A 21,879-nucleotide genomic window follows, 5' to 3' on the forward strand; every position below is an offset into this window, starting at 1 on the left:
TATGGCAATACCGAATTAGGTATAAAATGATTAATATATTCATCAACGATGTATGTGTAGTTACCACTTGAAACTTTATATTTCATAGGTCTCTTGCTAACCCAACCAACGCTAAAATAATCACCTTAGGAATAGATTCTCTATCTTATTTGAAATAAAAGACTGTTCTATAATAAATTCTTACATTTGTCAAATAAACACATTTATACATTTCCGGATATAATATCATGAATTCCCACATGCGCCGAAAGAATCCTGTTGTTCCAAGACTGTTTTTTTATCAGACTACAGCTGTTTCGCAAATGGAATTTGCAGATTTCACGGATTCGCAACGGCAGAGCGCAGATTAATCCTGGCCTAAGACCATTTAAGGCGAAGTTTGAGACTTTCGGAGAAACCTCTGCTTGGACTGTCACTCTGCGATATCCGCTTAGCATTGCGACACTAGACCGCCCTAGACAGACTTAACTTGACCAGTTGCAAGCCTGGCTAATATCGCCACTATCACTTCGGAGAAACACTGGGAGAAGTGGTTTCAAAGCTCGTCGTCAAATGTCAAAAAACCTTTTTAATTATCAAGTGCACAATACAAAGGTTCAAGTAGATAAATAATATTATTCGTATGAAAGGATTGAAAAATAAAAAATCTTATGTCCATTAATATTTTATTTAATCTGTAAGACACCGCGTACAGTCCACCGCTGCCGCTCGACCGCAGCGGTCGACTGTACCTTGTGTACAACTATCCGCTATATTTACAACACAATGTACAAACGCAAGAGCGCCTCTAAATGCCGCACCGCACCCGCTCTCACCTTTACACCAAAAACATAACGTTTCCTCGAGCTGCGACGCCCACAGTAGGGCACAGGTCTTTCCCAAAGATCGCAACGATGACCGGGACACTTCCCGGGGCCCTAATTATGTCGTCGATCCATTTGGAAAGCCTTACCACGTCGCGTTTTAAGCCTAAACGTTATAGACAGTCTTAAATTTAGTTGAATGCAAATTATATTCGCAGTATCATTAACTAACAATAATATAGCTGCTCTAAAAGGGCTACTAATCTAAGAACGTCTATAACAATCATATTGTTATTATTTCTAAAAATAAACTGAAATTTTTTTCGAAATAGCACTGGTATAAACGGGGCATCCCCTTCGCGTTCGGTAGGGGTGAGAGCAGGCGGCTCAGTGACCACGCCGCGGTCAACTCAACGAACTTAAGTACAACTCGCTGACGGGGCGCCGCGGCCGCCCGGGGCGAACAACTCAAGACACAAAAGAAATATTGCAAAAGTTTAGTAATCATCTTAAAGATAATTTGAACTGTCCCATTTTACAAGTTGCGACGCAGAAGTTTAAAAAAACAATTTACTTTTGAAGGCACTTTGCTGAAACTAAGTCCACGTCTCGCGTTTGAAATTCCTGAGGTCGGTGACGAGGTTGGCGAGCCGCGGCGCCCCGGGCCTCACAGACAAACGTCGCAAGCAAAGTCTTATTGTCGATATATCACAAGTCGCACCGCACACACTCACACACACGGAAGACGAGATATTCTAACCTACGTAGTCAAAGTAACGGATAAAATAAAATACATACAAGTACACCGGAACGAGAGGAGCGTCGTAAACTTAACAATACTGAGATTTAAACGAACGGCGGCCCGACGCCCACTAGTGGGGAGTGAGGTCAGACGAGCTTGGGCGGTGCGGTGGGCGGTATGGGCGGCGTGGGCGCGGCGCGCAGCTTGGCGAGCGTCTTCTTGACGCGCAGCGCGGTGAGCCGCACGGGCGGGTTGGCGTGCCAGCACTCGGGCATGAGCGTGGCCAGTGCGGCCAGGGGCTCGCTGGTCAGCCAGCGCGGCGCCAACGCCGGCCGCGCGCCCCCCACTACCACAGCTGCGTGCATATCCTCGAACGTGGGATCCGGCGGCACCAGCTCGTGGTACGGCAGCGCGTACGTCTCCACCGTACCGCCGGTCGCGCACCGCCGGCACAGCTCCCACAGCACCAGCCCCAGCGAGTACATGTCCGCCATCTTGAACGCCTCGAAGTTGGTCACGTCCAGCCGCTCGGCCAGCAGCTCGGGCGCCATGTAGCGCCGCGTGCCCACCCGCGTGTTGGGCGCGATGTCCACCTCGTTGCTCTCGGCCACGTAGCGCACCGCCAGACCGAAGTCAGCGAGCGCGCACTGTCCGTTGCGCTTCACGAGGATATTCTTGCTCTTGATGTCGCGGTGTGCGATGGCCGGCTTGCCCTTGGTGCCGAAGATGTCCATATGTAAGTGCGCCAGCCCGCTCACGATGGAGTATGCCATGGTGAGCAGCGCGGGCGGGTCCAGCACCGCTGTCTGCAGGTAGTCGTGCAGCGAGCCGTTCTCGTGGTAGTCGGTGATCAGCAGCATTTGCGTCCAGGAGCCGGTGCCCTTGATGTCGGCGGCAATAAAGCCGAGGATGTTCTCGTGGCGCATAAGCACGGTCTGGTAGATCTCAGTCTCGCGGAACCAGGAGGCTTCCTCAGTGGTGAAGAACACTTTGACGGCTACCTTCTCGCCGCGCCAGTGCGCCAGCCAGACCTCGCCGTAGCGGCCCTTGCCGATGGACTCGACCATCTGAATCTGTTTGGCGACGGTGCGCTGCACGAGCAGCGGCAGTCCCGAGCCGGAGCCTGAGGACACGTCGGCGCAGGGTGGAGCGGGCGGCGAGGGCGGCCGCTTGCAGCTGCGCCGCCGCCTCCGCAGCAGCAGCAGCAGCGCCGCGACGCAAGCCAGTAGCGCCACGCACAGCGCCGCCGCCACCGGCAGCGCCGGACCCGCGCCCGCTGCACGAGGCCCGGGCGCCGCCGTCACGCCGGGCGGCGGCTCCGGCGGCTCGGGCAGCTGCGGCCGCAAAAGCTTGTTGCACAAGTCGGCCTCCGAGCAGCACTCGATCACTTTTGGATGCTGGTGCGGCACTTGTGAGCTTTTGCACTGGAACGTACAGAAAATTTCATTAGTACGCTGCACCAACGCAATCATTTAGACTCACGAACGCCACAACAGCCATCATCTTCAACATCTTCCATCCGTCGTCTTCAACAAAGTTTAGTAAAGAAAGCTTTTTCTTAGCAATAATAACTTTCGGTAACGTGTTAAGAAAGTAAACTAACGATTACCTCCCGTTCGAGCTGGGGCACCACAAGAGCCAGTGTTAGATACACCCCTACATACATTATATACGAACGACATCCCACGCACCAGATGTAAAGAACCTGTGCGCAGACGACGCCACCCCAACGCTCACCTACCCCACGTCTACAGACTCGCGATCGCGCATATGTCTCTCACTATTGTGAAGACACGTCTCAAGACAAGCTGTGTATCGTACCTGCATGAAGCCGGACTCATCGGGGGGCAGGCAGCCGGCGGTGCGCTCCAGGTCCAGGCGGCCGCCGTCGTCCAGCACCTCCTCGACGGTGGCGAAGCAGTAGCCGCCCGGCTGCGTGACGCAGGTGCCGCTGGTCACGCCGCCGGGGCACGCGCCAGCACCCGCGCATTCGCACACGATGCCCCGACCTGCAACCCAACGCAGACACACATCAGCATTGCATACCGCGGCAACAACATGAACATAAAACAATTTTGCAAATTTATATTATTATTGAAATATTACAGATATAAACTCTCAGTCTCCACATATTATTAGAAGAATTTAGTTGAAAAATTAGATTTCTACACTGCATTTCAATCATCACCATCAGCATTATTTCAGCTGTAAGACCGAGGACTCCTGGATATCAGTATCCTCCCTATATTTTCAATAAGACCAGTCGGAAGTGATCAGTATCCAACGTCTTCTGAAGATTAACATCGTCGATGTTTAGCGCTAAGATTGCCGTAGCCGACGGATCTGTTTTGCTTATGTGACCTGCCTGTTCCTACTTCAACCTGCCAATCCGCTAGGCCTAGTAAGTTATTTTCGTTCGTCTACACATTTCTCAATTCCTGACACGATTTCTTAGCGATCGCAGTTTTCCCAAATTGTTTTTTTTTTGGCCCTCGCTATTGGGAGCCTCTCGTACCCCCTATCTAGTTTGGGACAGGGACTTTATTTACACATAATTTTTTCAGAGTTTTATCTTTATTCAACAATCACTTTCATACTTATTAATTTTTTTTTATTTTTCCCGTTTATCCTTCACAATATCTTGCAATTCTTGTTCTTTCATTCCTTCTTGCTTTCATCGCATCCTTTCCTCATCTTTTTAATCTTAGGTGGCTAAGTACATTTTTATTTTCCAATCTTTATCTTTACTTTTACCCAAACTGTTTAATAGTTATTGCGAATGCAGTATTAAATTTTTTATAAAGATACAGTACCCGGCGAAAAATATTACACATCGACCTTTGGAAAGAGACAATCGACTAATTTCGGCTTTCTTCACTAGATAATGTGGGACAGAGATAATGCTCTACGAAGCAGAAATTAGCCGATTGTCTCTTTCCAAAGGTCGATGTGCAATATTTATCACCGGGTATTTGTATTACTTAATGAAAGAGAAATCAAAATTAATAATTATTTATGAATGTCTACGCAAATAGCCCGTTCAAGCCTCAATATATCCCATTAATCATTCTCGTGACAAGAATTGGAACAACGTCGACCCACATTACATTATCGCTAATCGAGTGATAACGCTAATTAGTAAATTTAAAACGAATTACCGACGCCGCGAACGAACGACGAATGAGATAAAATTTAAAAATGGAAGCGCAAGACCTGTATTCCATAATTAAAAAAACAATTCCACAACAATCTCCGGGGAAGAAATCCTTGTTGTCATCCTAGTTCCGTCAGACTATTCCGGAAACTAGCGCACGAACCTTCAACGACTGATATTCTAGAGCAGTGTTTCAACATGGGTCCCAAATCCTACAGGAGGGCAATTCAAAAGTGGACACGACACGAATTAAACTCGTTTAAAAAAAAAGTCGAAGAAAAATAGTTATCTGGCAACATAAGGATAGAAAAATGTATGGGTTGACATTGACAGATGTCACCGGGACTGTCAGATTTGCGATGCACGACGAATGTACGAGTGTTTTTATTTAAAGTTCTTGATTTAAATCAAATGTTTTCACCGCTTGTCAGTTCAATTGCAACCCCACATATAAATGTTACATATGGGGCCGTAAGGATTTTAGAAAAGCTATGGTGGAAAATGGCACATGAGACTTTGAAAAGAGACAATCGGCTAATTTCGTCTTCGTAGAGCACTATCTCTGTCCCACACTACCTATGTAACGTTTTGTCAGTTGTTGTATTTCGTGCGACAGAGAAAACGCTCTACGATGACTAAATTAGCCGTTTGTCTCTTTCCAAAGGTCGATGTGCAATATTTTTCTTCGGGTACTGTACAAACTTGTTGTCTTTTGTATAAATAAATAGTGTATAAACTTTTGACTTAATCCATCATTCGAATCGATTTTTTGTCAATCGATGAATATGTAATTTTCTTGACAGGTGATAAAAATATTACTTCCGACCGACGTGATGATGAACAATTACATTTAATTGACTAACAAATTCCATGCCATATGGGGAGTACACGAGAGTGCACTTTTCGTTCAAGCCATTTTTAGTTCTCATTCAGAAACAAATGATCCTTAAACAAATGAACTGTAGGGCCGAATATAGAAAACCTCACATCACGTATGCGAGTACGCAATTCATATTAACATTTATAACTTTTTCCCGCTAATTATAGCTTTGCAGTATTGAAAGTGTAAATCATACGTCTTTACGACTTTTTTTAATTTTTAAAGTGTGGGTCGTATACACCCCACGCGGCCTATATGGTATTTCTTCAAAAATTGTAGTTGGACGAAACATACTAAACTAGATATGACGAGAACGCGCGGTGTGTCAAAAAGCCTCACCACTGGGCGTGTTCAGCTCCGGTGCGGTGCTACTTCATTTGTTATTTATATCCAAATGCCATTAAACTAGTAATTGCGATTGTACAGAGACGTAAATCACGACGTCGCTTAACATTTATGCGTTATTGTCTAAATTTATTGTTTCCATATCTTTTACGTCCGCTATTATGGTTAATCAGTGAGAATTTCATTCCATGTGGTCCTTTTGAAACGTCAACACTTGTGTTTATAAATATACAAACCTACTCGACCTGGAATGACCCCAAATGTATCACCTCCTAATCTTGTTATCAAGGTGAATGTATATATTGACTATAAAATGTTACCAGAAATGATAATATATGTATAAAAGTGTAGAGGATATTTATATAATGTCGGTAAAGCAGTGCTTGTTTAACCTTGACACTTCATAGATGGCGCTGTTAATAATAGTGTTATGATGGCGTCCATTGCGGTCGCTGATCGGTAAAGCAGTTGGTATTTAAGATGTTTAAGTGTACACACTACACTTTAAATAAGAGAAATTGTAATAGTAAATGTATATATATACATATATAAAATTATATGTTTAATAAACTTTGAATTAGCCTTTGTTCGTGGCGGTCGCGTGCGTGCCCCGGGTGCCAACAAAGGTGGTCAGGATCGGCCCGCGTCGATTCTCACCACCAAGTAGTCCTCGCTTCGCAAGCCTACACTGTACAGTCACAACACTATACACCTACACAGTGATACTCCCTATTCGTGTAAACGTCACCGAAGTAATGAATGAATCAATCGCCCAGAGTAATTATTTTATCTCAGGGACCTCTGTTTCCGCTAGTTAAATTTCGACGAAGCTGCACAAAACCAAAATGGCTACCAGCATTAGATTACATAAGGATATGTAAGATCACATAGATTAGGCTCGTCAATTACAGTAAATTAACCCATTCCACACAAACATTCTTTGCCATTTTTTAAATATAACAATAGAACCTTCTTGAATAATAATTCAACAGGCAGTGTTTTAATTACCACAATCGTTTCTACAGCTTTTTCTTATTTTCCACATTTACCTATCTTGTACTCAGTGCTATTATATATTGATTTCACACAACTCAGAATTTCGAACAATTCCAAATGTCAGAATGCCATCTTGACGTGGATATGAAAATCAATGACGTCCGGCATTGGTTACTGTGTAAAGAAAATTAACCAATTGTTTACCATCCAAACACATGAAGCGATTTACGGAATATGATGTCAAAGGTTGTGTTAGTGTCAATATGACAACGAGATTCTTGAATTAAAATCGAATCTCGGACAGAAATAAACGTGACAGTTATATGTATAGTATAGTGGACGAATGCGTTCAGTCACAACAATAACAAAGCCGTCAATCCACATTGTGGGTGGAAATTCTACTCTGAGTTTACCGGTCCGTGGTCATCATTCCAGGACCTGAAGGTCCTATGGCTAACTACTCTAAGTAACTTGTTCTGTTCTCTGCTATTTAAACTGATCCAATCCACACGGGTATGTACGGATCTCCTTATTTCTGTTTGAATCTTATAGGGGTGGCCAAGCTAGATATTCCAAACCGTTTTGCGAAATTTAAAATTTTCCTCGAGCCGCAATTGAATGAATACGCATTTAAAACACGCAAACGAAATTTTTTTTACGAAAATCATATATATTTAAATTACATGACAAAAGTACAAAATATGTGTGTTGTAGTCAGATATAATGGCACACGTCATATACGTGTACAGTACTCCTAATAATACTTAAGATGCCGGTTAATTAATTATGATCGTTGTTTGGATTTAATAGTAATTATTCACACAAGTAATTTGTTTCGATATCCCTGGAGCTGACATAGGTTATATAAATTTAAATATTGAAATAATTCAAGAATCAATCGAAGTCAAAAATATTCGTTCAAAGAGTGCATGTGTCCCGCGAGCCGCAGTTTGACCACCCCTGTCTTAGACTTATCCCTAAAATCCGTATAAATCTCTACATGAGTCCAGCTTATATCAAATAAGTTTATTCTCAAATTCTTCTCATGGTAAACACATTTGATCACAAATAATAATATAATAAGTATAATAATATGAATAAATAAATAGACAACATCAATAAATTATTTATAATCGAAAGGCAAGTGTTATTAATACGGCTTTTGGTATATAAAACCGATTTCCCATTTTAATGTTGTACAAAATAGCAAGCAGTATTATATTTTAAAAATTGATGAACATAGTGTAGTCCGAAACAACCTATTCTCCAAAATTAAAATACAGAATGATTCACCTGCGACATTGAGCACAAGACACTGCGTCATTCACAACAGAACCAAACGCTACTCATCACACCACAACACTCGTTCTTAGGGGGCGCCCGCGACCAGCGTGGGCGAACTGAGGTTGGATCCGGATCCATCCTTGGCTCGCCTGTGGTCCACGCTGCCGTTCCAAGCCACATACACAACATTAACACTACTCAACTCTACTCGGGTAGAGCGGTTTACTACGTGCAAACCTACTCCATACAACTGGTACGCGCCTGTCCAGATTTTGTTACATTTTTAACTTCACGGACCCTTCCGCTTTGTGACCTCAGCTCTGATGAAGCTGTAAAAGCCTTCGGGCTAACAGATACACCAAGAATAAGTACAGGGTGATATGTTACAGGTGTAAAAGGTTTTGTGAATTCATTTGTTGTCAATTATATATGGTATACAACCTATTCAAAAATGTTTTTTTTTAAATCGTAGTATTACACGTCAAAATTAATTTTTGTTTACTATCACAACACTTTGTACTGCCAGAAGTAATTGTCCTTTTGCATTGTTATAAATAAATCATGTAACTTATTTTAATAGTATTTAAAAAAAAATTATTGACATATGAGTTATATATCCCTTTCAAACTTATTTATTTATATAAACTTTTTATATGATGTAAATCAGAGTTCCCCAAACCTTTTTGTGTCATAGACCCCTTGCCATATTTTTCCGTGTTGGGTAGACCCCCTACTTACCTGATATTGATTTCCTGTAAATTTATTTGTTTGTCCCACATTCGTATTTATAGTGTGACGAATTGACAAAGTCAGTGCAAGGTAGCGAAGCTCTGAGACTGACTCTCAGGTTTTTACAAGTTCAAAATGTATTGCGACCACAAAGCGAATACCAACATCCTACAACTTACACAATTTTATAAACATATAATTTTTTTACTTCAAAGGTACTTTTATAAATAATGTAAATGTTTTGATATTATAAGATAGTATGATGTAAGTAAATAGGTACTATCAGTGTATGTGTTGAGATCCACTATCGTGGACCCCCATTTTCATTTCATGAACCCCTAAATTTTTTTCACTGACGTAGACCTCTTGCAGGTTGTCATAGACCCCTAGGGGTCGATATAGTCCACTTTGGGAATCACTAATGTAAATATATATTACATTAAAAATTATTTAAATATTCCGCGTACAATATATGTTAAATATAGATAGTGCGTGAGGTGTTTTTAACACAAATAAAAGACAGTGATAAACATATAAATACAGTGCGTGCCGATGTTTATATCTCGTCTGGGGGCGCAGGCGGTGATAAAAACATTCGCAAACAGGTTTCAACGTCCAAATCGGGACGTCGTGAAGTCCACTGTATCATTTCACGATCCCGCTGTATCTATTAATTACGAATTCAATCATTTGCTAGTTTTAATTTTACTAAATATTTATAGTTATCAAGTCTTTACTACAGTGTTTCCCAACGTGCGATTCACGCCCCACAGGTGGACAATTCGAAATTAGACCCTATACGATTTTAAATCTTCGATTTATAATAAAAAAACATACATGTTACTTAAAAGCGCGTAAGAATTTTAAAATTTCTAAGTTGGAGCATAGCACATTAAAGTTTTAAAAATATCTATTCAGTCTTTCCTTGTGAATATTAAAATAATGATACAATAAACCCGATTGGCTTCTAATGGTAAATTCGTTAAAAATAAACTGTTATTTATAATACGTAAACATGCACATAGATAGGTAAATAGAAAATATTACTTATTTTATGTAAATTTTTGTATCTTGTAAACAATTATATTTATTAACTATATTTATACTTTGATTTGTCAATTTAAAAATGTTTTAACCGTGATAAAAAAATGTAATATATATATATGTTTGAATTTGATTGCAATTTGAAATCAAATTGCGCCTTGCACATAAAGGCTTTTTTTAATATATACGAGTATATACAGGTATTCTTTGGTGCTATTCTATATATCTGTCGTTTGTCTGTTGAATATTCAAATAATCCTCTCTTTACTTCTAATAGTTAAATATCTCTTTCTTTATTAAACTAAATACCTCCTAATTCTAGACCGATCGACCAAAAGATGGAGTATATACTCCATCTTTTGGTCATTTCATGCGATTTGTTTTTACTTCTTTATCTAATATACAATATAGGTTACACATGTAAATACTCGGTTAAAAAAATCTTTCATCAAAGTAATTTTTGTATAAATAAAACATACAAATAAAAGATATCTTAACAACATTACGAAGAACATATTCGTGGACACTGTTCACAAATTGAATTGAGAGAAGAACAACTTTCGTGTGCACAAACAAGACGACCATTATATTTAAGCATCATATCATCTCGGGATATCGTTTTGGGACGACGCATTGTGTGGTTTTTTGGTGCCCGGGACACAGGTAACCCGGGCGAGTTTGGATCCTTCAAGCGCTGGACAACCATAAACAATAGTGTCTGGTATTTCTCTATCTACAACTAAATGCATGTGTTTTTGTATGTCTTATTACCTTCAGTACACTATAATTTCACGAAAAACAACATCACAGAATCGAAATGTTGTAATTACATTACTACTGTAAACATAGATTATGTTGACAGTAAAAGCCTTATATATGTTAACGTATAAATGGTTATAAATTGAGTAAAGCGAGGTAATCGAACATCGCGTCAGGAAGTAAGTCGGCCGGGTGTGCGGTTACAAATAAACACATTAGCGTGGTGGCGGCCGCCGCGGACGGACGTCTTATGGGTTACCTGATTAGTCCATAGACAACTAAATACCATACTGGCCACAGGCGAATGGATTAACGCACTAAATACACAGATAGGATATTAATTATTGAAATAAATTTTCCGAACGAAATCCGTTCGAAAACATCCACTGAACACTGAAGTAGGCAACACCCCGGAGCACTAGATGTAGACTTTAAGAACTAGTTTAGCGAGTCGTACTTAGTCTCATGTCGAGGGGAGAGTGCGCCGGCGCTGCGTCCGCGATGTCATTTAAATATAACTCCGCACCGGCACCGCCGTCTGTCGCCGCCTTTATTTTTACACAGTTTGTACACTCGGTCACGAGGCGCGCGATGTCGCGGACAACAAGACACACACACAAAACACGTCAGCCTCGAGCGACGGTCGCGAGGCGAGTGAGTGCGCGAGGCGTCCCCCCGTGCGGGCGTCTCGCACCCCCCCCCCTCCTTCCCCTTCCGTCCCTCTCGTGCACTATGCACCGCTGCAGCCTCCATGTGGCGGAAGATAAGACGAGCGCGGTCGGTACAGTGCCGGACGCGCGTACACGCCGCCCAGACGCGCGGCAACTGTGAAGCACGCTTGTTTAGATATCGACAATAATAAATTATGCAGCGGACTGTACTTCGCGATGGAGTCAATTATGCACATATCTTCAATGACTGCTTCGAGCAAAATAATATAACTCCAAATGTCCGATCATTACCCAAATCTTTTTCACACTACAGTAATACCCCGCTTTACGCGAGGGATACGTTCCAGAAAAAATCGCGTTAACTGAAATTCGCGTATAACGAGGTTTATGAATAAACATAGTCAAAAATTATTACAAAAAAAATACAAATCTTTTTAATCAATCACTTTAATTCTAGGAACACATACTCTTATTTTTTACGGAAAAATACATCTCTTGTCTTTTGGGTAACGTTTTGTTTACGTTCTAGTAAAATACGTTCATAACACCCAACACTGTTTTTAATTGTTTGACAGATGGTCAAGACACCATAGAGAAGTTGATGACTACATTATAATTATTCGCACTCTTTCGCGTAATTCGAGGCATTTGAGCGCGAAATTTGCAATTCGCGTTATAGTGAAACCGCGTATAACCGGGTCGCGTAAAGCGGGGTATTACTGTATTTTGAAGTAACGCAATTCCCGAATAAGAATAAACACACTTTTTTTTACATAAACCTTTTGACACACGCCCTATTACTGCAATGAAATAAAAAATTTCTTGAAACGCTACAGTTGTAACATCTACATATCTGTCGTATTAACTGATTATTTGGTGCAGTCCGTTTGGTACTATTCGACGAGTGACAGTCCAGGCCGAAATCTTCTCATGGGGTACCTTAAACTTAGTCACTCCATGAAACGTTCACCGAAGCGTAAAATAGTAGCACGAGGCCCGAGGCCCGAGGCTTCCCCGGGAGCCCTCGGGCTTCGCTATTTTAAAAGAGGTCTTCGGCTAGTCACACTCTTCACCCTGCCACCAGAAAAGTCACGGAATATGCAAATGCCATTTGGGCAGCAGTCAGACTTCAGTTAAAAAAATACAGTCCATAGTAAAGGTTCTTCTTATCAAGTATCAATGAATATTTAAAAAATTGTTTTTTTTATTAATAATTTAAATTTGTATTTTTCAATGTATTATATTTTTTAAATAATAACAATTAATCGTTTTCGTTTTATAAATACTCATGTAATATTGATTTCATAATTATTAGATTAGCACGTTTTCTTTAGAAAAAGATATATAATTTTTTTTTCAAGTTAGACGATTTCTTGCAGGCTTTTCTAAGAAGTGTCTACAGAGAGATTAGACCTACTGAAATTAAATACAAACATTGAATTAAAATCACAATGTCATGCACAATTACTATATTTATAGAGGGTGATTAATTATAAGTGTAAAAGCAATAGGGTGTGAATGTTTATACATTCACCCCTTTTATTGCATCTCTTTTAGTTTATTCGTAATCCTTTCATACATCGTCCTTCTTCAATCGCCACAATCCTTGAAATTACATTTCGATCATTTTCAACCTTGGGTTTTAAGTTTTATTTTTATTTACAACTTGTTCTCCCATTAGGAAGACGATATGGTCACTCTCCACCCTTCTCTTCAACTCCACTTTGCAATTAGACCTTAATTTTGCGAACATATCTATTTCGCGCGACGCGGTTTCGTCCGCCGTTAGGTCACAGACGCACAAGAGACTTATCTTAGGTTTAAACTTTTTCAGGTATTCATCTAGCCCACCGTGCTCCAGGAACCCTGTCCAGCACGGTAAAAACAAGGTAAACACAAACATTTTCTTAATGAGGTCTACTGTACAATCAACTCCTTGTATACAAGAATTGATAATTTGGCGGAATGGCGCCTATTCATAAGAAGATCAAAAAGTCAAATTTTATTAACAGACAATCATTCAATGCGATATCATTATAAAAACACTCGCAAAACATCCACCGACCACGAATAGATTACGGAACAAGACATCTCTCTGAGTGAAGACCCGTGTGCCAATAGGAACATTACTGATATCGGAACAACGGTTCCATTCAGCGAAGCCTGTTTACTTCCTGACACTGCAAGGACGAACTGTCATAACATGCTTGTATGCTATGACATACAGAACTATGTTGTTATTCCTGATTCTTCAGTCATACTCTTGACATAGTAGTGGCGTCATACCCTGGTTCTGGTATTCCAGCTCGCTTTGTATCGTAGAGCATTTATTTACTGAGTTTTTAGTGCCATTTCAGACGAGAAATTCTTCGCCTCATGTCCTTGTCCGATTCGATCATCATCCGATTTCATTATTAATACTATCCAGATCATCGTTCGATCACCGCAAACGTTGTTTTGCAAAAAAAAAATTAAAGTTTTTAATTAACAAATGTAAGATAAGGGTTGATCGTAGAGGGGTGAAAAATTAGGTTTGTATGTATTTTTGTATGCTGTATCATAATAAAATAAAAACCAAAAAAATTGTCTAAAAAAATTAAAAATAAAATTTAGGGATGGACCAACCTTATCACTTAGGAGTATGGAAAATAGATAGTAGCCGATTCCCAGACATACTGAATACGCATGTAAAATTTGGTAAAAATCGGTCAAGCCGTTTCGGAGGAGTTCAAGTTCGAACACCGTGACACGAGAATTTTATATATTAGATAAAGAAAAACCTATTCCGTGTGTTCCTAAACAAGGTATATTAGTACCTTCATTATCCTTCGTGGTCGTTGCACGTGTTTTGCACGTGGCCCCATATCTATGACGTTGGGATGCAGTATTGAATAACGGCAGAGATTTTTTTTTACCACAAGTGGACAGACGAATAGAACGGTAAGCACTGCAGATGAATGTGTGTTTCGCTTCCTATCGAGTCGAAGTTCGAATCTAAATGTGTTAAGACATTTGTGAAAGTCATCACCAAAAAAATAACAACCAGAAGACGTGGAGTATTCTCTAACATATGTTTTAAATTGTAAGATAGTATTGTAGGTGCTTTTAAAAATTTGACTTTTTTGACGATATCACATACATGCCCACTACGGGGTATAGGCCTCCCCTGCAAAGATATCAATAGAGGGTTTTACGTTCACGGACCCTTCCGTTCAGTTCAGATGAAGCTTAGATCAGATAGATAAAAGCCTTAGATCTAGCGCAGCAACTGCTTCTATGGAGAAAATGTAATGCAATCATTTAATGGAATCAGGCGTTACCTTGCGGAAGTCCTACTAAGTATGAAAAAGACCAATATTTAGCCACTTCCGCACATGCAGTGGTAGTCGTGCAACAAAATGCACCGCTCGCCAGCCAGTTGATAAATGCGTATGCGGCAAACAATACGAATTACACAACTGCCACCGTCAAATCACTCAACACGTGTTTCACCTCTCCACAGGGCATCTTCAGGATTTATGTTACACCGATTAGTGCCAAAAAGACTCTGTGTTTGTTTGTTTGTTGCGGAAGTGGCTAAATTTTGGTCCTTTTCTTACATATGGTCCTTCTTTATGTTACACCGATTAGTGCCAAACGCAGAGTTTGGCACTAATCGGTGGTAATTGGCATTGTTTATTTGCATACTTGTAATGCAATCAATAGAGGGTTGGCGATCGAAATGGTATTACCGTATGTCTAGGACGCTGCTGCCCATTCTCTGAAATCTCTCTCTTGTTTGTCTATTGTCTATTGTCTCTTGTGAAGTTTTTGCGGCTTTTACAGCTTCATCGGAAACGAGTTCACGGAATGGCGGGGTCCGTGAACTATACAAAATTCATACAGGATTCGAGTTTCCGAACCCGTGTCAGTACTCAGCGGGGCTTATTTGTGAGCAGTGATAATCTTATATAGTTAAAGCACTAAGTGTGAACTATATAAGATTGTAGCTCAGGAATCAAACCTGTGATCTACAATCGCAAGGCTCAGTCCTTTACCCCTCACAAGCATCACATACAACACACACACAAATGTAATATATATACTATTAATATTAAAATAAATTAAATCATAAAGCAATATTTTATTTTTTACTTTAAATTATTTTCTATTCATAAACATTTTTCAACTAAATCCCTGTCCAGAGGTAAGCGTTACCAACTTGCATTGCAAACAGTCAATCTTACATTATTTATTATTTATTTATTTATTATTATTGTATATATATATATTTCTTCTTGTTCCTTCTGTGAATATTTATAATATTTTATGGCAAAACAACTTAAGAATTTTTTTATTTTTATTTCAGAAACAATAATCACTCGTTGCTTTTATATTATCATTGAGCAGCTGCAATGAAATCGACATCATTTTAATTTTTTTTTCAATTATTCTATACATAAGGTGACCACTCTGAATTGTCTTACATCTAATTCACGGACCCTTCTGCTCCGTAAACTCAGTACCGATGAACCTGTAAAAGCCTTAAGGCTAACAGCATTAACATCTTTAGAAACAATACAAATGTCTTACATTTCATTTTATATTGGAATGCGACAGCTCCGTAACTTATAAATGATCTCTAAAAACGATTCAGTATTAGATCTATCTGTAAACTGCTATAATTCTCTACCACAACTCTATGGACTCTGACGATTATCGGAAGAATAAATCACGACCAAATCTACTTTCTCACATCGAGGCGGTCGATCGGTGAGTGTGGCAGACGCTTTCATTTGTGCGGCCGGCCCGAGCGGTCGATGTATGAACGCAATTCGAAACGATTGCCTAAATCGATTTATAATAAAGATATGTGGCGAGACGGCGATGTACGCATGCACTGAGCTCTGTGAATCCAGACGCGGTTTCAACTGATTTAGTAATAAACCGATTGAGCCTTGCATACGCTTCCCAACAGGTTTTATTTAGCCTTTATTGGCAATAATTTTTTACTTTATAACATATATATAAATGTATATTTATATGACAAGAATCCTTGGCAGTGATATCGTCTGATCATTTTGATTTCATTTAGGATACATCTGATAAAGTGTATATGTATAAACCTATAATAAACTTTATTAAAAGATGTGTTGTTGTGGAGTTTCTTTCAGCTTCTTCTCCACAATTATAACACTTTGCGAAGCAGAGTAGAGTCAAAAATAAAATAGTTTAAAAAATAAATAGATAATAAGTCGAAGATCGTATTTTATCTTTATCTTTAAAAATTAGACACACAAATTATAAAATAATTTACATGTCTTTCACTTTTCAAATTTAATTTATGTGTACTCTCTCGAAAAAGAGCTAAGGTCATCGACGTCAAACAAAGAATTGCTCGTCTGAAGGAACATCGCCTGTCGCAAACGACTGTTGTTGAGGCAGGAAGTTCCATGGATAGGCTCCCAGTAGGCTGATCGACGATGTACAAAATGACGCGGAAGTTGCTCGATACGAGCAGGACAGATTCGGTCATTCAAAAAAATATATATATCTTTATTCAAGTAGGCATTTATATGCCATTATATACTACCATTGCCTCGGAACACTGGTCTGTTGAGAAGAACCGAAAAACTAAACAGTCGCTCTTTTAAATGAAATTAAAGATTCAACATAATATGAACCATGTAAATGAGAGATGAGAGAATGCTATGAAAATAACTAAAATATAAGTAGAGCTTTATTACTGTTCATTGATTGTCCTTTTCCCCTATATATATATATATATATATATATATATAAATATATATATATATATATTTATATATATATATATATATATTTATGTATATATATATATATATTTATGTATATATATATATATATATATTTATATATATATGCCATGATAGTGGAACTAACAAAACAATGTAGCGACGTATGTATCGGATCGTAAGGGAATTATAAAATCAGGCCAACGGTTCCATGCATCGGTGCACCTGGCATAAAATATACAGGATGATCGGAAATAGGTAAGTGACCTTTTAAGTGGTGAATGTATAGCTCATTTGCCAGCAGAAGTTTTCAATCCTGTAATCAATATGAAATATGTTAAATTATTTAATTTTCTCTATTTGAATGCGACAAGTCAAAAACTTATAAAGTAATAGTACACAATTATAAATATTAATTGTAATAATAATAATTTTGAAAATGCATATTTTTACTGTATTACCATTATGTTATTTAATGGAATCAGGCGTTACCTCGCGGAAGTCCACCATGAGCAAGAAAAGGACCAATATTTAGCCACTTCCGCACATGCAGTAGTAGTCATGCAATAAAATACTCCAAATCACTCTTGGACATCTCATAGTGGACTCTGGAGTGATTTTGCGGTGGCGTTTGTGTGATTCGCATTGTTTGCCGCATACGCATTTATCAGCGGGCTGGCGGGCGGTACACTTTATTGCACGACTACTGCTGCATAGCGGAAGCTAGCTGGACTAACTATGTATGCATGACTACCACTGCATGTGCAGAAGTGGCTAAATATTGGTCCTTTTCTTGACCATTATGTTAAGCAGTGGTAGCTTGAGTAGCTCAGCGAGACTTGCGATCGCAGGTCGCGGCTTCGATTCCCGGGTTACAGTCTTATATAACGCACACTTTGTGCATTAATTATATAGGATTGCCAGTGCAGTGCATAAATGCAATGCATAAATTTCCAGAGGATATACAGCACTGTCCTCCGCGTACCAAAATACCACACTGCCATCGCCAACCCGCCTGCCAAGCGTGGCGATTATGATATTAAAACATCATACTTTCTTTAACATGAAGTACCATACATTAATTGACGACGAATGAACCACACATTTACCTTTTTTTAAAGGCCCCCGAGAGGCCTCTCGTAAAAAGGCTCCTACTTTGTTGGGATCAAGGTCTTTGTTTACAAATAATTTTCTCAATTTTTGCATCTTCATTCTTTCACTCGCTTTCATAATTCTCAATTTCTCTTATTCTTACCTTTTATCCTTCACAATAACACATTTACCATATTAAAATTTCAACAACGAATCATCCTGTATAAGCACGTTCGCGCGATCCTATTAGCGAGCAGGAAGTGTAAGTATCACTAAGCTTATATAAGTATAAGCATCGTTTGTAAGTAGCAGCTTAATAAGCCACGCCTACCGCTATCTCCAAGCGCAACTTCGTGACCGTCGCATGGCATTCCGGTACCACTGCTGACCTCGGGGTTCTTGCGTCTCGCAACCTCTTGGATTATTCCACTCGATCTGGATATAGCTCACGAGAATGTGTGTAACAACGCTTCATCGTTCCAGCCGCAGGAGATCCACAGCTGGACATAGGACTTCACGTAGATTTATAAAAGCTGTTGAAAGCAACCTGCTTATATATAGCATGTGATATAGTAAGTCTAAGAAATACTGCTAAAGTTATATTGTTATATATAATCTATGCTAGATGCTTATGTCAATAAAGACTTTCCTTATAGATTCCAATAAGACCGGTGAAGATCAGAGGATATTATATCTGGCGCTCACTGGTCAATGGTCTCTTCCAGGACTTCGTTCAGGACCTAACAATGGCGACCTGCCCAGTGTTACTTCAACTAGCCAATCCGCTGGCCTATCTCGGATACTTTGGTCTGTCTACTTCCTCATTCCTATCAGCGGGCTGCCGGGCGGTGCACTTTATTGCACGACTGCTGCTACATAGCGGAAGTAGCTATATATAGTCCTTTTTTTACTTAGGATAGACTTTCGCAGAGTATCGCCTGAATCTATTAGATATTTTCAAAGTAGACAAGAAATTTTTTAAAAAAATTTATAAACTTTACGAATTTAAATTACGAATTCTATACTTTAAATCAGTTACCGAGAGATAGTCACCCTGTTCAAGTAACATAATCTATACGGCGGCAGCGTGGCGGGGACGAAACCTCCCCCCTTGCCCCCCTTCCCGCAACTCTCAGAACGGGGTCCCGGGATGATTTTTTGTGGTCCCGGGATTATAGGGCATCAGGCTAAACGCACGTTGCGTAATAGATTTGACACGCCCTTAATCTTGCGCTCTTTGGGATGGTCGGCCATTATATTTTTAATATATTTTTTTTAATTTGAACAACATTAGGTAAAGAAATTATCCCGGGACTAAGGAATTAGAAAGTACGTACGAATCTCTACTGGGTATGTAAAATAAATAATGCATTTACGTTAAATATTTCCCAAATTAATTTTTTTTTGCTCACGTTTTTGCATGTATGTACTAAATCTCCTAATCTATTTAAAAGCCCTAACAATGTTCCTCCAGTTATGCGTCAGAATCTGTGAGGCGGTTGCCATATTCGCCACATCGATGAACCTTGCGATCGCATCTTGAGTCTCGTCCGTGCAATACACGCACGTGCGTGACGTGATATCGCTACCGCCGCATGATGGACACTGTTATACAGCCTGAGGGTGTCTGTTGTTCGACGGAAAACGATGACCGCCTCGCTCTTTTGCCCCAGAGCCTCGTGGATGGTGAGCGTCCTTGAACCTGCCTCTGTACCGTAGCCTTGGCGAACGAGAACTTGTTTATCGACTTGGGTGTGAGTTAAGTGCAGAGTGTTTCTCTAATTACGGATATTCTCTCTAGAGTATGGACGCCTACTTACGGAGTACACCACCTACTTGGGAAAATATATGCCCTCGTAAACGTACTTTAGGGCATAAGCTACATCTGTCGGATTCCTATGGGTGCACAACAGCTCTCCTTCCGTTGAAAGAAATAATCCATGCGGTCGTACCTCACAATAAATATACTTTCCATTGTTACTGAACTGATGAAAACAGAGTATAGGATAGTATGAAAAGTTGTCATCGAATCCGGACAGGCATTAGACCTTCAGAAATGAAAAGACAATTTGAAAAGTATTCAATAACCAGATAGCAGGAAAAACGGTAAGAAAATATGCACGGCCACAGTACCATCAGAGACACTTCCTTGCGTCATTAACTAAAAATACAAGACATGCGACGGACCATGACGATGGTATTAAACCTTTTGCGGACGACCAATTGTTCCGACGACACGACGTGACTGTTAATAGAGCCTTCAATCATACAAACGGGCCGATATATAACATTTTGACAGCACCTTAAACCCGCATTAGGTTACTAAGTTATAACTTGGGTAGCCAAGAGGTTATATAACTTTGATTGAAAAATTCATGGCAAATCACTTAGCATTGGTTCTATTGGTTCTTTAAGGCTTTTAAATAAAAAAGGTAATATGTCGCTTATCGTATCAATATTATTTTAAGATATATACACAAACAATTATAAAGGTAAGTTTTCGCGAAATCAAAACAGTCGAAATATAACATATTGATAGACTAGAAACATCAGTTTTGCCTCCATAACCAATGATATTGTCTTTAGAAAGCATTTCCAATTCAATTCGTACACGCTGCTATTGGCTCTCAAAAGAAACATTGCCTATAAGATTTTCTTAATTCCTCAAAGAACTAATCATTCATATTTCTTGATTGTATCCGCATCCTAGCTTGCTTCTTATTTTGCTTGCTTGTCCTAATTGTTTCTATTGATGTTAATATTGTTAGTCCGGGGGCTTTTACAGCTTTATCTGAATTGAGTTCACGGAGCAGAAGGGTCCGTGAACTTGGCAAAATTTTTACTGGGCACTCGAAATACAGTTGCAAGATAATGTTTGCACGAAGGTGGCAGTTTTACCCGTAGATGTATGATGTGTTGTGTGTGGCTTAGGACGGCAGCGTGGACCACTCTGTACTTTGATGCAGGACTAGGATCCATACTCGGATTGTCCACGCTGTTCGTTATTTGTGGGTGGCTTTACACGCGTGATGTGGGAAGTAGCACAGGACGTGGCTGTTGTAATAGAAGCTGCGCTTATGTCGTGAGTGACTGCAACGTGTGGTGCGTGGAAACCATGCGACGGTAGCGACGATGGTGTCTTTGGGACGCTTCTTCGTGATCTTGGGGTTGCTTGAACTAAAATCCCAGCCAAGTCTTATAATACTCGCGGCGATATTCCACCAGTCTATGCCGGAACTTTTATGGAATTATTTCTTCAACGTGAACGCAAGATCATGTATATGATAGATATATATCAGTCACATAGTCGTCCGTTTAAAAATAATTATGATCGCAAATATACTGGGGGTCATTCCCTATAAGGATCCAAACACCTAAAACCGTTGGTATTGGAGTTAGATGTTATCTTCTCCAACTGCCGCATGCGCGCGCGCATATCAGCGGGTTCAACGCATCCCGTGTACACGCGCGGCGCTTTTCAATATTGACACGAGCGTCGCATCCGATACCTTATCAGATTACCTGACGTGAGAATGTTCCCTCCCCTCCTCCGTCCTCACACCCGCGCACGCCCTCTCAGGTTCAAGAACTGCACTGACATTGGATAATGTCAACCTCACTGTCACA

General features: G+C 40.0%; 1 protein-coding gene across 2 annotated transcripts in view; it reads right to left on the bottom strand.

Moving 5' to 3' along the window:
• Positions 1 to 648: 648 nt before the first annotated feature.
• tkv (thickveins) overlaps positions 649 to 21,879 on the bottom strand; it is a 181,866-nt gene continuing 160,635 nt past the window's right edge. The window contains exons 1-3 of one of the 2 annotated variants that reach the window (XM_068761546.1): positions 11,194 to 11,378; positions 3,367 to 3,554; positions 649 to 2,969 (exon numbers count right to left, since the gene is read on the bottom strand). In XM_068761546.1, the coding sequence (XP_068617647.1) occupies positions 1,692 to 2,969; positions 3,367 to 3,554; positions 11,194 to 11,203 (1,476 nt within the window). In that variant the 5' untranslated portion in view covers positions 11,204 to 11,378 and the 3' untranslated portion in view covers positions 649 to 1,691. Of the gene's footprint in view, positions 2,970 to 3,366; positions 3,555 to 11,193; positions 11,379 to 21,879 lie in introns of those variants that run through there. The other variant, XM_068761547.1, reaches the window with a different exon arrangement.

The sequence above is a fragment of the Battus philenor genome, unplaced genomic scaffold (genome assembly GCF_028537555.1).
Source record: "Battus philenor isolate CCGP_79_NKW_IND1 unplaced genomic scaffold, ilBatPhil1.0.hap1 SCAF_15, whole genome shotgun sequence".
Classification (NCBI taxonomy): domain Eukaryota; kingdom Metazoa; phylum Arthropoda; class Insecta; order Lepidoptera; family Papilionidae; genus Battus; species Battus philenor.